Source organism: Labrus bergylta, chromosome 3 (genome assembly GCF_963930695.1).
Source record: "Labrus bergylta chromosome 3, fLabBer1.1, whole genome shotgun sequence".
Lineage (NCBI taxonomy): Eukaryota > Metazoa > Chordata > Actinopteri > Labriformes > Labridae > Labrus > Labrus bergylta.
In genome coordinates, this window is record NC_089197.1 from 3,289,637 (window position 1) to 3,305,246 (window position 15,610).

General features: G+C 44.0%; 1 protein-coding gene across 1 annotated transcript in view; it reads right to left on the reverse strand.

Moving 5' to 3' along the window:
* Positions 1–2,511: 2,511 nt before the first annotated feature.
* Positions 2,512–15,610, reverse strand: part of LOC109999531 (enhancer of mRNA-decapping protein 3) — a 28,436-nt gene continuing 15,337 nt past the window's right edge. The window contains exons 5-7 of the mRNA XM_020654591.3: positions 9,997–10,150; positions 6,391–6,608; positions 2,512–4,768 (exon numbers count right to left, since the gene is read on the reverse strand). Coding sequence (XP_020510247.2) covers positions 4,434–4,768; positions 6,391–6,608; positions 9,997–10,150 — 707 coding nt within the window. The 3' untranslated portion in view covers positions 2,512–4,433. The remainder of the gene's footprint in view (positions 4,769–6,390; positions 6,609–9,996; positions 10,151–15,610) is intronic.

Below are 15,610 nucleotides of genomic sequence, written 5' to 3' on the forward strand. Positions count from 1 at the left end.
GGCAGGAAACTGCTCGGGGCCCCAGACTTGTAAGGGGTCCTACTGTCCTACCTATCCTCCCTAAGGGGGCCCCATCTGACAGCGCTCAGTGTCATTGCCCAGCTATCGCTGTGAAAACCAAAAGTTTGTCAGTGAAAGTCAACAAAGAAAAATTAAGGAAAAGTATCCGTCTATAGATAAGAAAAAAGAAAACAGGAAAAAAAGAGGTAGAGGAGGAAGCGTCGGGTCACTGGTAGACATCATGGAGATGCAGCTGTTTGGAGGGCCCCCCAATTAGTTTTTATCTACAGGGCCCCAACAGACTCTAGAATCGCCCCTGTTTATACCAGAGGTCGTTTATCCTCTGCTGGACGGGATGCTTCAAAGACACTTGGGTTGCTTTGTAAAATCCCTGTACTTCTTCTAGAGCTGTACCCAGCAGGGGGCGTGTCCAAACTCTTAAGACTGGGGGAGGCCCAACTGTGGGGAGTTGGGTATGACTGCAGCCTGGAGACCTCTCGTCTCATAGTCTCTCACTCCATGCGAACCTGAGGGAGGTTTTTCACTGTATTTGCAAAATTGCCTGTTGACAAGCAGCGCCCCCTGATCCTGTCTGAAACCATCCAGGTGTAGCAAATGTAGCCTACTATTTAATGAAAATCAAAGACAGATAAGTGAGCTGTTTTGAGGCGGCAGAAGTCGTGAGGGCTTCATTAAATGTCGACGCCGCTGTAAGCTAAGGGGAATATGACATTGCAGACAGGAGGCTTTAAAGTCAAATCATGTTAAACCTTTAAGGTAAAGCACATGTGCACATCAAGATGGCAGGATTCTATTTAGCTGCTTCGATTTCAGCAGCCTTTCATCAAATGTGCAGCCTCTACTGTCATGGCTTCACAGAACAACGCCATTATTTATGATTAAACGTTAACGCCTGAGTGCCTCCTGCTGTGACAAGTCACCATGTCTGCTATGTAAAAGGCCTCATAGGATATTTACAGCTTAATTGCAGTGATTCATATTTACTATAATTAAAATCATATAAACTGCTACATGTAAATTAGTGTGGCATTGTGTGGCTTTAATGATCTGTTTATACTGACTCTATTGTTTTATTGTTTTAAATCATCAGTATTTATAGTTCACCACAGGGAGGGACATCGTCATTTTGTTATATTGTTGTATATCCTGGCAACTGTCAGGGCCTAAATGTTGTCAATGTATAAGTGCAATGTAGACAGTGTGATTATCACTCATGATCCAATCATACAGACCACTGCTGCTCTCTCTCGTTTTCTCTTGAGAGCTTTGGATTAAAAACATGATTAAAGATCAACAGCTTTTTCCATTTGGTTCAAAGGTCACATATTCTCCTCCTCTTCTTCTTCAGTGTAAATAAACCTCAGAGCTCCTCAAAACATGTGTGTGAAGTTTCTTGTTCTAAATCCACTCTGATCCTGTATTTGATCCTGTCTATAAACCCCTCTATTTCAGCCCTGATCAGAACAGGCTGTTTCTGTGTCTGTACCTTTAAATATGTAAATGAGCTGTGTCTGACCACGCCCCCTCTCTGGAAGGGCTCGGGTGTACTCGGGCTTTCTCGCTCCATGTCCTATTGTTATACGGTGAGAAGACAGACTCAGAGGGCAGAACAAACACCTAGCTGTGGGAGTGTCACCCACCTGGGGGAGGGGCTACTGCCCTTTGTGATGTCATGAAGGGAAAATCTCCAAATGGTCTGTTTGAGCACACATTTTCTGAAAAGTGGAGCAGGCAGAAGACGGAGAGGATGGACTTTTCTCATCATTGGAGGGTTTGTAGACAGACTAGGGACACATGTTAGAGAAACACTTAAAGGGTATTTTAAATAATATGTGATCTTTAATGTTAAAATAAAAGGGGTTTGGATGTTTTAAAAGATGACAATATGTGCCGTAATCTTTGTTCCCCTTATATCCCTGACATACAGTAACAGGTGCTGTCACTCTTCTCCTCTGTCGCCCCCCGGTGGTATGAACTACAATACATTCAATCTGTAGTCCCTTTGCACCTTTAAGTAAAAGCTCTTTATGAACACCTACGACATTAATGATAATGACGTTAAAGATGCTTTTGATGCTGATTAGATGTCTCAGGAACAGCTGTTGATGTTGTGCTCCGCCTCTGGTCACTTCCTGTCCAATCAGACGTAAAGATGTTTGTTAGCACTTCCTGTTGTCGTCTCCTCCTCTATAGATCCTCGCTTGTTGTTCTTACTCTCTGATGTTCGTCGCTCTGGATAAATTAATTGTTGAATTAAAGAAGAGTCACTAATCCTGACGACTTTACAATACCTGCTGTTTGAATGTTATAAATGGTGAAATTGGAGCTAAAAGCACTTACTCTATAAGGTAAAGTAATGATGATGTCATCAGCTGTGGCTTTAGCTGACATAAATACAGTGGAGTAAAAAGGAGTAGAGGTGGTGGAGGTGAAGTGTGACATGAGATGTGCTTCTCAATAATCATGACAGATCATGCCGTTCACACAAACTCTTTTCCAAAATATTTTTTTATTTTTTTTTATTTCACTTGCATATAAAAGAGCACTCATTGTCATCTTAGCACCATGCCGCCTGAAGACTCAAGCTGAGTGTTTGTTTGCAGCTTCGCTTTTGACCGGGTTTTCTTTACAGACGGCGTTCTGCCCTCATGTCAGGGGCTTTGTCGACAACAAAAAGTAAGTTTACAAAGAAAATCAAAACATCAAAATACTTTACACACAGTTCACTATCCTCCTGAGAGACTGTTATACAAAAAAACGAAACAGAAATGATTTCACCTCGTGTACGGTGTTTGCTCCTTTGGCTCCTTTTCTCAGCGAGTCTCAAAGTCTTAATATTTCCCGGCAGTGAAGAAATGTAACGCTCGTTTTAAGAAAGCAAAATGAGAAGAGGCTGCATGTCTTAAACTTCCTGTGCGCCCCTTTGTGGAGGCTCTCAGGTGAATCTGAAATATTTCATTGACGTTAATATTCAGAGCTCTTACTTAGGACTTTGTAGAAGCAGCGACAAACGTAAACCTCGTCTATTTTGCCTCCAGCTGTGCACACCTCGAGCTCGGCAGCTACAGTTCCTGCAAGATCTCGAGATAAAAAAAAATGTACAAGTCTTTAATTTCCCGGGTTAGTGTGATTGAAGAGCTCTCTTGTTCAACGATAATTCCTCGACTATTTCTTCAACTTTTAGAGACTAAATCGATCCAACGTTAGGGAAGGCTCTGTAAGAAAATATGTTCAGGATTGTCTTTGAGAAAAACATTGAAGGTAGCTTTTTAATGCTAGATTATTTGAGCGTGCAGCCTGAGAAACACACTCAGGTTGTTAGTTTAAGAACGCCACTTTTCAAGGATGAAAAAAAAAGTTCTTTACAGTTCAAGGACTTCCTAAAGATGAAGCTGCACAACCTTAAAATGCACATCTGTCAGTTCACAAAAATAAAGACTTCTTTTCTTCGTTCTTGTTAAAAAAAATCCGCCGTTGAAAGGTTGTAAGAGGTCACTATGCCGACCACAACAAAGACAGTTGGCCGGAGGATTTGGCAGTCTGACGAGTCAAAAAATGGAAAAGGTTTAATAATTAGGTTTCACAACACCTCGCTGGCTATAATCTTTAGAGATTAACCTGGTCCAAGATGTTCTCGGTCTTTGGAATGTGCGTTTGAAATTCCTGTCAAATGTGTGAGACTTCAGAAATACAGAAAATGTAATCCTCCAGGGACTCTGCTACCACTTTTCATTTTCAGTGTCAGCGGTTATAAACTCAACGGAGCCAACAGTGCAGAAAGAGTAGGTGTGTTTTTCTTCTTTTTCATTCATTATTCCTGAGATAGAATCCAAAAATAAATAGAAATATAAAGGACCTCTGTAGTTCAACATGCTACAATGATTGCTGGACAGAATGCAGCCCTGAAAAGAAGACTGAAAAAACAAAAGGATCTGCTGACCTGCAGCCCAGAGGAGAAGTAGATCCGAGTTAGCAGACTGCTTCAGTCTGAGCTGGGCTGCAGGGGTCGTAAGGTCAAGATCAGACCCCTGTATGCTATCTGAAGGAGGAAACAGGAAGTTAATCTCTGTTGCTCTGACTGGTCATACAGTCAGAGGGCAGAGATAAACTCACAGTGGTCAGCACTTTGTAAACATATTCACCTCGTAGCACAGAGCCTTTATCAAAACACACCAAAGAACAGGAAACCTTTCCCTCTCAAAAACAAGAGGTGTCGCACGCAACGTGCAGCGGCCCCCTGGGGGTTACCAGAGGACACGAGGAAAAGCCTACACAGCGTGCTCTCAGACGTGTCATGTAGTCATGTAACAAAGATTGTTTTAGTCAGGTATTAACTTTTCAGCCACAAACACAAAGGTACCTCTCTCCCCCTCGTCCATGTGTAACAAAGAGCCGTATCAGCGGGTCACATGTCACGCTGAATGCAGCGGAATAACAAATTTACAACCAAAAGGTGAGCGGTAGCTGATTCCGACTTCCTGAAAGACCCGTTTAGGGATGCCAATGTCACAGAGATAGACTCTGCTCTCCGACTCGGCTAAAGGAAGGGGGAGGCCCAAACACAGAGTCCACTTGGCCTCGATGTTGTGGCACTGCTCGACGACTGCCGGGTCGATACTCAGGACCGGAGCCCGGTTACTGTTGGCCCAGTCTGCAGCCGATTGGTACCAGGACTGCTCCCTCAGAAGTCGGTTCTCGTGGCAGTCCAAGCAGTTGATGACCAGATCCACGGGGCTTGATGGCAGGTCTGGGACAGTTAAAGAGGAGGGTGAAAAAACAGGTGGTGGTTAAGCTGTTTGTGAGGTGCCTCAAAAAAACATGCAGGATTACAGGTTTGATTTCCAGGAGAATTAAACACAGACTTTTTCATAACTCAATAGAATTTAAAAACTAGTATGAAAATAAAAATGACTGAAAATGGTACACAGGTCTCGCTTTGAACGCTGCTTCTCCACCAGAGGGCAGCATTTCTCTTAGCTGGTCCGTCCCCCTGTTCCCAAAACAAACGCTCTCAGGCCCAATCCCAGTGATCACACAGCCTGATCACTGATGCCTCACCGAGTGTTTGACATGATATTAAAAAGAGAAGGAATGGGACACACTATGATGACATCACATTTTGCCAGGAAACAACATTGAATTATATATTTTTTTAAAACCCCTGGTAAAGTTTTGTATTTCCTCTCAGTGTTTCCCCTCGGTTGGAGTTGTAGCAGCGGTGGCCAAGTTTAATAAAGTTTTAGTTGAGTGCAAATTTTTGAAATTCTTAAAATAATTATCAACATTTAATGGACAAAATAATAAACCAACGACCACCCTAGTGTCATAACCCGGCTTGTGGGTAAAGGCAAAAGACGAGAGGAGTCAGAATTTTACAAAACAAAATGATTAATTTATTTCAAAACTCATATTTTTAAATAAAGTCAGCAGCGGTGGTCGTACGTCAGCAGCGGTGGTCGTACGTCAGCAGCGGTGGTCGTATGTCAGCAGCGGTGGTCGTACGTCAGCAGCGGTGGTCGTACGTCAGCAGCGGTGGTCGTACGTCAGCAGCGGTGGTCGTACGTCAGCAGCGGTGGTCGGTGCATATAGGGGAAACACTGGCCTATTTACTTATATATTTAAGCAAGCTTTTAAAAGTTGAATAATAGGATTTAATATTAAACACTTGAATATCTATACATATTTATAGGTTTTTAATTTAGTTAAATCTGCCTCAAACAACTTGTTAAATGTGCTATGGTATAAATATCCATAATTAGTGACTAGGCTACAAATTGTTACCTTTCCTGTCCACGCTCTCTTTGTTTAAACTGATTGATTTATTTTTAAACTTTATTGAAAACTGCTTCAATACACAAACATTTGTCTACATTTAGTTGGCGCCTTCACGTCATCATGAACTCTGGGTAAGTCGTGCAGAAATGTGGACTCATTGAAAGTGTGTCATCTGGTGTTTTTTTTTTTTTTAAGTCTGCAGAGCCCGCACATACGTGATGATGTCACAGTCGGAGAGCGCGTCACACTCACACAATCACAGGGAACACACGAAACTCAGGGCGCACTCACACTAGACAAAGTTGTCCCGTATCGCACTTAAGCATGACTGTCCGTCCCCCCTCTCCATTCCCCCTCCAGCCTGCACTCACACTGCTCCAGGACTAACCGGGCCTGAGCACGGTGATCTCTTGAACATGACATCATAATTCAATACATGCATGGCTTTATGTTATTATGAAGCGTGTTTAGTTTACAAGACAGGTAGCTCTAAAAATATGTGTGTGTGTGTGTGTGTGTGTGTGTGTGTGTGTGTGTGTGTGTGTGTGTGTGTGTGTGTGTGTGTGTGTGTGTGTGTGTGTGTGTGTGTGTTACCTTTGATGCTGGCCACCTGCTTGCCACTGGTCCGGCTGTACAGGTTCACCTCACTGGTGACCGACTCCTGCATCTTGAGGAAGTTGGGCAGGAACAGGATGACCTCCACTTCATGGTTGGCCAGGTGTCGCCCGCAGCTGATGCCCTGCGCTCCCTGGATGTGCGGCCCACACAGGATGACCACCGTGGGTCTCTGGTGGGTGTTTTTCGGGGTGAGTCTGGTGACGTTCAGAGATGACAAAGTTACACCAGACACAAAAAACAAACTGTGTCATACCTAACAAACCCGAATCAAACTACCTCCCTTTGTATTTATAAATCATATGTAACAGAACTTGAATATTTCTTTATCAGACATGATCCTCAAAACAGGTACGGTTCCTTAAAGGTAACGAACTTTGACCTTTTGGATGTTTTAGAAACCTGATTTTAAACTCACCAACCTCTGTTTGTAACTGTTTTAAATAAGTGTCCTTTATTTATCTTATAATACTCGTATTTCAGGCTTCTTCTTACACTCTCCTTTTAATTGTCTTAACTTCTTATGCTGCATTCAGGTGCTCCTGCGATGGTTCCAGTTTACACATTGGGAAGTCGATCTTCCCGACTTCAGTGTGATCACATGCTTTCAATTTGTAATGTTGTAATTTGTAATGTTGTAACAACAACAACAACAACAACAACAACAACAACAACAACAACAACAAACGACACAGATGCTACAAAGAAGCCGTCGAAGTGTCGTCGAATCTCACTGTTGGGAGAGTTTAAACTCCGAAAGTTGATGTGCAATACGGGAATCAATACAAAGTTTCTAACCACTAACATAACATCTGCCCGCCATGTTGATGACAAATATGACATTAAGTCAGCAAGGCGGGCACCAAAGTCTTTCCCAAGTTTCTGTTTGAGCTGTTGTTCCAGCTCGAGCAGGTGTTATCGAGTGTTTTCCAACTCGGAAACTTTATTTTCCCGATGTGTCCAACACCACATGAATGCAGCATTAGAAATGAATGAATGAATGATTGAAAATAAACAATGTCATAGAATGATGGCGACTGCGTCTCACACTTATTAATCAAGGAAATGTGAGACACGGATGTAACTCTCTCTCTCCTGCCAGTGTGATGAAAACTCTTGCTGTGATTTATTCCAGCGTCTGCTCAGTGAATTGTAGAATTGAATCACTCTGAAAAATACGTTCCAATAAGAAAAGATATTACAGCATTATTGCGTTCAGAGGATGTTCATATTTCTCTCTCCCTCTACTCAATAATATGTGTTTGACTCGGGACGTTTCTGGGCGGGGAGCTGCTGTGTTTTCTCCAGCCAATGACATCGCAGCAGGTGAGTTTAGGAGTGGATACAATTCAGTGATTGGACGAGATTCAGCCTGGTAAATATGACGGACGTGGACTTGCAGCAAAATACAATCACAGTGAGGTGAAACACCAAGCGGATAAAGCTCGTCCTAAAGCGAGGGTGAACCTTGTGTTGTCTTTTACTCGTGGACGCTGAGTGATAAGGCTGATAAGCAGCCAGAATGCTACTACTTAGCATGCTAACAAGCGACTAGTTAATGGTGAATATTGTGACCTCATCCTAATATAAAGTGTTGCTTGAAAATCGTTCCTACACCGAGCAGAAGGTTAGTTATGTAGTTATGTTGCATGAGGCAGTAGTTCTCATCACAGCGGCCTTTTGCTACATGTCATACCCCCACTCTGTCCTCCCAACACTTCCTGTCTCTCTTCAGCGTATGTCGTGTGTGTCGTACAGCTGAGGACATGAATTATATAAATAATTCTGAGCTTTTTATATACAGAAGAGTGAGCTAGTCACTGCAGTCAGAAGGTTTAAAACAGACTTTAAGGTCCCAGGCAGCGAGTCCTTCAGTCAAATAACGTTTGTAACAAGTTACAGGACCTCAAGTGCAAACAAGCGACGAGACATTTGGACGCTTGACGAGTGAAACTGGGCATGAGCAAAGCGGTGATAAAGACGACACTTGATCTCTGAACACTGATTCAGATGTGATCCGTATGAAAATGTCCCATTACTTATGAAAACTGCACCATGATACTGCTTTGATCCTGGTCTTGGAATACAACATTTCACTTGATCTTAGGAGCTCACGGTAGCTCCAGTGTTAACCGGACACATGTAGCTATCACTAAAATGAGCCTCTGTGCTCGCGTTATGTCATCTCACAAACGATCGTCAGCGCTCGTAAACAGACGCAGGTTAACAACACCAAACGGAGCTGCTTCAAGTCTACAAGAGGTTCTTGACCTGCAGTGTGACCCCTGTCAGTATTCTTCAAGGTTAACACCTGCTCACTGGTGTAGATACAAGGTAGTAAAAGAGACGATCGCTGTGGAAACCAGAAAACATGACAGGCAAACAGAAAGCTGCATGGGGCAGCTATGATGGTTGTGCAACCATGTTTGGCACCTCGCTGCACATTCTTCTTATAATTAAACAGATGACATTGACTCTGTCTGCAATGTGCTGTAAATCAGATCGAGTGACATGTTGGTCAGGAAGTGATTAACTTTGTGTTTTCTTTGGGCTGCCGACTGAAAGTCAGCGACTTGATTTATGGGTAGAGAAGACCCTGACTTCCAACGACAAGTTTCCTGTCACTGAAACATTGAACACGGGATCGTTCTGATCAACAACATGACGGGATGTTGCTCCAATCACCCTCTTTTGATGAGCGTTAACAAAGTTTCTCTGTTTCCACGCGTCTGTGTCTCTATGATGCTCCACCTCAAGTTGTCAGGAGGGACTGAGAGCGCAGCGGCCTCGAGCTCGTTTGATGGCGTTCAGCTTATTTAAAGTTGAGGATTCCCTCTGTGTGTGTTTTTTTAACGTTTTTATACCAAGACACCTCCGCTCCAAATCAAACAGAGCAGGTCTCTCATTTTTAAAACAGTGCGTAGAATCCAAACTAAAAGTGTACATGCGACCAAAAACTCAGAAATGGTGTGCGCCCAAGATCATTCAGAATTTTAACACCGTTTGCACGCACACCTGCACGCAATGTTCCCTTTATAGAGCACGATCCAGCCCCATGTTCCGCCCTCGACACGCCCACATTCAACCATAAACAGTCAATGCAAATTGAAAGTGATTGAAAGTGCACACAAACAAACGAGCGAGCTGATCGAAGGTTTCACCAAGAAAATAAACTTTCTGACCCAGAAATGGAGGAGCTTGTAATCGAAGATTGCGGCGCCAAAACATTCACCGTTCATCATCATCACGCACGACTCCAGTCTATCTGCAATGTTTATATGTTTACAGGAGCCACACTGACTTCTTCATATACAGTAGGCTTATGGTTTTGGACAGTGTTTAGCTGAGTTTTATAAATTGTGTTCAATTTTGACTGTTTTTTTAGATTATTAGACTCGTCTAAATTTAAATTTCAGATGAATCCACAGAGAAATAATTCACTAAGAACATCCCTCGGTTTAACACAAGTCTGTTTTGGCACTCAACAACAGAAAAGTGGACGAATTCAAAGCTTTGATTTAAATAACCAAATTTTCTCGACTGACATAAATCTGAGTTGGCTGCCCAGAGACAGATATTCCTTACCTGTTTGGTCCGCCCAGCAGAGTGAGAGCCATCTGACAGGAACAAACACCGATCGTCTCCAGGCGGCGCTCCACAGAAAGGCCCCAACGCTCGGCAGCTGCCAGTAAACGTTTATGAAGTTCATAGGGAATGCTGGGAACCACCAAGCCTGAATCTGCAGAGAGAAAACATGAGGTCAGATAGATGACGGGACGAGAAGACAAGGCAGGTAACCACACGTCTCGTCTGGGTCTCGCCCTGGTCTTGGTCTTGACTTGGCCTCGGAGCACTCTGGTCTCGGGTATGTCTTGGTCTCAGTTAGTGTGGACTTGACTACATCACTAAGCATTACATTATGATGTTTGTTCTTGTTCTTGTCTAAATGGGGATGAACGCTGGTTTTGGCGGCCTCCAGTGATTTTTTTTGCCAAAGGCCACAACAGACTCTAGGATCGCCACTGTAGATGGCATGTTAATGCTACCTCTCTGAATTTATTTATTTATTTTTTTAAACCAAACAAAACTCGAGCATGACAGAGGAGTTTTTATTGGTAAATAACGACATGATGCCGTTCCAGCAAAAATCTGCCTGGATGAAGTGACCTTAGGCAAGACACAAGGCACAAAAATGTCTTCACAAGCACGAACTCCAGACCAATCTTCAATTTCAAAATCTCTCTCTCTCTCTCTTACACAGAACAGCAAATGATAAACTGAGGGAACGATAAGAACGAGAAATATTCCTTTGAATGTTACATTCTTGGAAATGTTACATAATTGTGAATCTGACCTGAGTTATGACGTCTCAGACTTTGGTATTTTGCAATTTATCTGTATCAGTGCACAATAATTTGACAAACCAAGAAACGTGACCTCTAAGACAACGACAAACGGTGGTGTTCAGGCTCTCAGGGGGGGGCGTTGGGTACGTGTAAGCAACAACTATCCTGATGCTAGAAGCCCACTCCCAAGGGAAAAGCCCTTCCTCCTCCTTCATGACCTGATGTTGTTCCCATCACGGGGAGATTCTCCATTTCCTCTGCTGTTTGTCACTGCTGTCTGCGGCAACAAAGGGAAGATTGGCAGCCTTTACAAAACATGACAGAGGCGAGGTGAGCCGGAGTGAGACGCCTTTTCCCTGCGGGCCCCCGAGTTCACACGCACCATCACATGCTCTCTGACCAATCCCCAACCCTGCAGCTCTGGGACGGGGGCTGCGCTGAGCTGGACCCCCCACATCGGCTGCTGCCTCAGTCAAAACATAGAGCGGGTTGGCGTGACAAAAAGGGGACAAACATCGTATACATATGAACACCTGACACCTGTATCCCAACGGCTCGTGGTGACAGATCAGGGAGAGCAAAACATGGGGGAGGCATGCTGGTGACTGGGAAACACTCCCATTCAATTCAGCTCCTTCAAATAGTTGAATGAAAAACACTAAACACGTATTTTATGTTTACAATACTTAATGTAGACGTTGAAACACAGTCAATATAACCAGGTCGAAAGGTTCTTGGCGTCAGTTTGAAAGGAGCAAGATGTAACTCTGACACCTACTGTTTAAAATGGGTACTGCGGTCCAAATTCAAAACACTGGATGTAGAGAGCTGCCCCCCCCCCCCCCCAGAGTGGATGCTCACACAGGTCACCATGTGGTGGACTCTGCAGCTTCAGTGTTTATCCAGCTCTGCATGGGTCTGTAAACCTTTCTGTGTTCTAACCTCTCTCCATTTTTCAAAAGCATCTCCAATATTGATCCTAGTTTGAGCACGTTTCTGCTCGTGGAGCTTATTAGAAACATGCAGAGGCTTTTTAGGTCGGGTACAATCACTTCTATCTGAACCACTTCTCTTGCCCGCTTCCATCGCTGCAACACCTGTTGACCTGATAACTGCTCTCATATCTGGGAAACCGAGGGGCGTCCAAAACGGCCGTGTGTGGGGGTGTCTTAAAAGCGCCTACCTTCTCTGGTCCAAACAAATCCAGAGCATTCAGGAGCAGAATCTAAAGTTAGAAGGAGGACATACTGGCTGCTGCATTGTTGTCAGAGAAGCCAGCACTTCAACATGTTTCCTTAATGATCAGATAGTAAGATCACTTTATTATTTAATTGGGTAGATATCTTACTGATTGGACTTTAGACTAAGGGGGCCTTGCATGCAGCAGATTGGACTACAATATGTAGAACTACGTTTGGCTTTTGTCAAAGTTCTATCCAGGTCTGAAATCTGGTGACATCATGTTGTAGGACATCTTTAATAGTTTCACTCACTACCATCATATCAAAGTTGTTTTTGGTTAGTTAATAAATGCTTCAATGCGTTTCCCTTTCTGGGGCTTGTCATGTCACGGCCCCTGGCCTTGTCAGAATTGTTCTCTTGTGTGTACTTTTTGAATTACTGTATTACAGAACTACACTTTGACCTTTTATCACTGTACAAACTGAAGTGTGTGGAACCCTCTAAAGAGGCCGTGCTAATCCCTGGCTGTCTATCGCCTGTGGCACATTAGAAGGGTAATGAAAGTCAAGCTGGGGGAGCTGCCCGGCTCAGGATCCCTTTGATAAATAAAGCCGCTGGGAGGCAGTTAAGTCTTTAATGGCCTCCTACAGATCTACGGACTGGGAGCTGAGAACTTGGTGGCCTCACTGGCGTTCACAAATTCATACTCACACTTGCTAGCACACACACCTCATCCTGCAGTGAACTCTCAGCGGGCCACAACTTTACGCCCTTGCATGCCACACGGACAGTGACACACCCTAATACACAAGATAATTACAAAACACAGAGTCATGCTGTGCAATGTGTGCATGAATAAAATTCTAATATCTTTGGGCTTGTCCTACTCTCCTCCCACTATTCTTGTATTGATACCGCACAAAGAGTGCTAATATGTTTCAGTAGGGAGTAGAAATCTGGAACATACCAATCCTCACGTGAGCGATAAGCACAGAGAAGTCAACTGCCTCTTGTCATGCAAACTGCTGCCTTGAGTGCCAAGCTCAGGGCAAGTGGGAGTCGCACTAGTATGCACTAATTGCTTTTCAACTACCCCACCAGGTGCACTTCTTAATGACTGTTGCCGGTACCAAAACAACACCCTCCCCTACACACACACACACACACACACACACACACACACACACACACACACACACACACACACACACACACACACACACACACACACACACACACACACACACACACACACACACACACACACACACACACACACACACACACACACACACACACACACACACACACACACACACACACACACACACACACACACACACACACACACACACACACACACACACACACACACACACACACACACACACACACACACACACACACACACACACACACACACACACACACACACACAGCAACCAGCAAAACCAGGTAGCAATGAGTGTGCAGCAGCGCTAAAATAAACTGAGCTGGAAGCAATCCTTCAAGCATGACAAGGGAACTGACGGGACTGAAAGCAATACACGCTGGCTGGATGTGGGCCATGTATGACTAAGACCTGAGCCGGGATAGGGAGGGTTAGATGAGGCCGCTGCTCCGCTCGTCTCTGCAGCGCTCCAACAGATGAACTATGTTGACCTGTGCTCTGTGAAGGCAGCAATACGGGGGCTCGGAATTAAATAATTAATGTAGTAACCTGTGGAATTCATTTTCATTTGCCATATATAAAGAGGGCTTTCTGAATTAGTTTTTACACGAGTTGTAAATAATACCATGCAACAAACCTGATTTCATTGGATTTTCAAAAATTCACTTCTATGCGTAACCCTCTTCAAGTTTTTCTCAAACGCTTTTGCCAGAGTTGTCAATCATAACGTTTTTAGAGGATCATTGGATAAAATATTATGAAGAACATTGAAACCAAAGAATCTTGCACACTATCAAAAACATTTTGCAGCATGTCAGTCCTGCGATATGTCTTTCATATTAATTAAAATGTTTCTATGTTCATTCTGAGTCTCCTATAAGACGATGTAAGAATGGTTAAATGTTCTGTGATGACAAAAACATTCCAAGCTTGCATGCTGCCTTCTCCAAGGTGACACAACATAAATACATAAATAAATAAGTAAACAAAGAAGAAAACCAGTTGGCTTAGTTGTGTTGCAGTCTGGCATGTTTGCGCTGAGGTTTCACTGCACAGCTGGAGTCAATGGCTCCGCAGGAAAGAAATACAATAGCAGAACTAAACGTACACAGACTGTAACCACTACAATAAACAATAGTCTATAGAAACAGGCCCGCCACACTGCTCCTCCAGTGCGTTAAGGCAGGCCTAACGTACAGCTTGGCACTCTTGTTTTTCTTTCTCTGTTTCTCGTATTGTTGATTTATCTGTTTACTGGTAAAGTTTCCAGGTCAACAGCGCTGTGGTTTGTTCCTGCACCAGAGGTGCTGTTTATGTAAGGCTCTACGGCGGCGTGCTAATTACAGAGTGCAGAGGATGGGGATTATGATGACAGCCCTGGGAAGCAGATCTGCCTACACGGTAAGAAAAGGAGCCTGTGTTTGGCAGCTGTCTGCAGGATGGCGGCATGGCAGCTCCTCCTGCTGAGCTGCTCTGTGTTATTGAAATCCGATATAGACTGGGATAAAAGTCCCGGGAACACCATCACGACTACAGCTGACCTGTGACATAGAAAGCTATCTACACTTTATATTCAGCACAGTCCGCTTATTCAGCAGGACAGGCGGGACAATGCAAACCAGTGGTTTTAATACAATGCAATCTCGATTATTATAATGATTGATAGTACTGAAAAGTATCCATCCATTTACTTCCGCTTATCCGAGGTCGGGTCGCAGTGGTCAGCCCAGGTGTCCCTGTATATAATCCTTCTAATGAGCTCTAGGGTCAACCCCGGAGTCTCCTCCCAGCGGGGTAGGCCCAGTAAACCTCCAAAGGGAGTATGTACAGGATGTAAAAGGAGTTATGAGACCGGGTAGAGAATGATCAGACTGAATAAGCCAGTTTAAAAAAAATGTGTTTTGAGATGAGATTTGAAAATGGAGAAAGTCGATATTACGGATTTGTGGTGGGAGGGAGTTCCAGAGGTGGGGGGCAGAGCGGCTGAAGGCCCTGGACCCCATGGTGGACAGGCGGGCGGGTGGTGCAGTGAGTTGAATGGAAGAAGAAGACCTGAGAGTGCATCTTAGTGTGAGGGAGGGTGGATTAAACGATCAAAAAGTGCAAGCAAACTCCTACACATGACTGTCAAAACAGCATAAATACATTGGCTATTGTGTAATTTAGACAGTGTGCAGGTGTTTGCTTGCAATTTCTGGTCATTTAAAACAAGAAATGTCCCTTTGTTGCCTTGGTATTGAAACAGGTGTTGAAATCATTACATTTGACAGTTTGGGGATGATTTGATATGTGCTTCATTCTTCAATCATATCAACCCTGTCAGCGACTTTATACCGTGACCACAAGACCACAAGACGGTGAGGTGAAGGTGACCGGGAGCCCTCTACTTCTCGTAAAAACCTCCCCTCATGAGACACTCTGCCCACCCTCCACCTTCTCACTGCTGTGACTCACACCTTGCACTCCAGGGCCTGTGTTAGCGTGCCTGCTGCTTATCTTG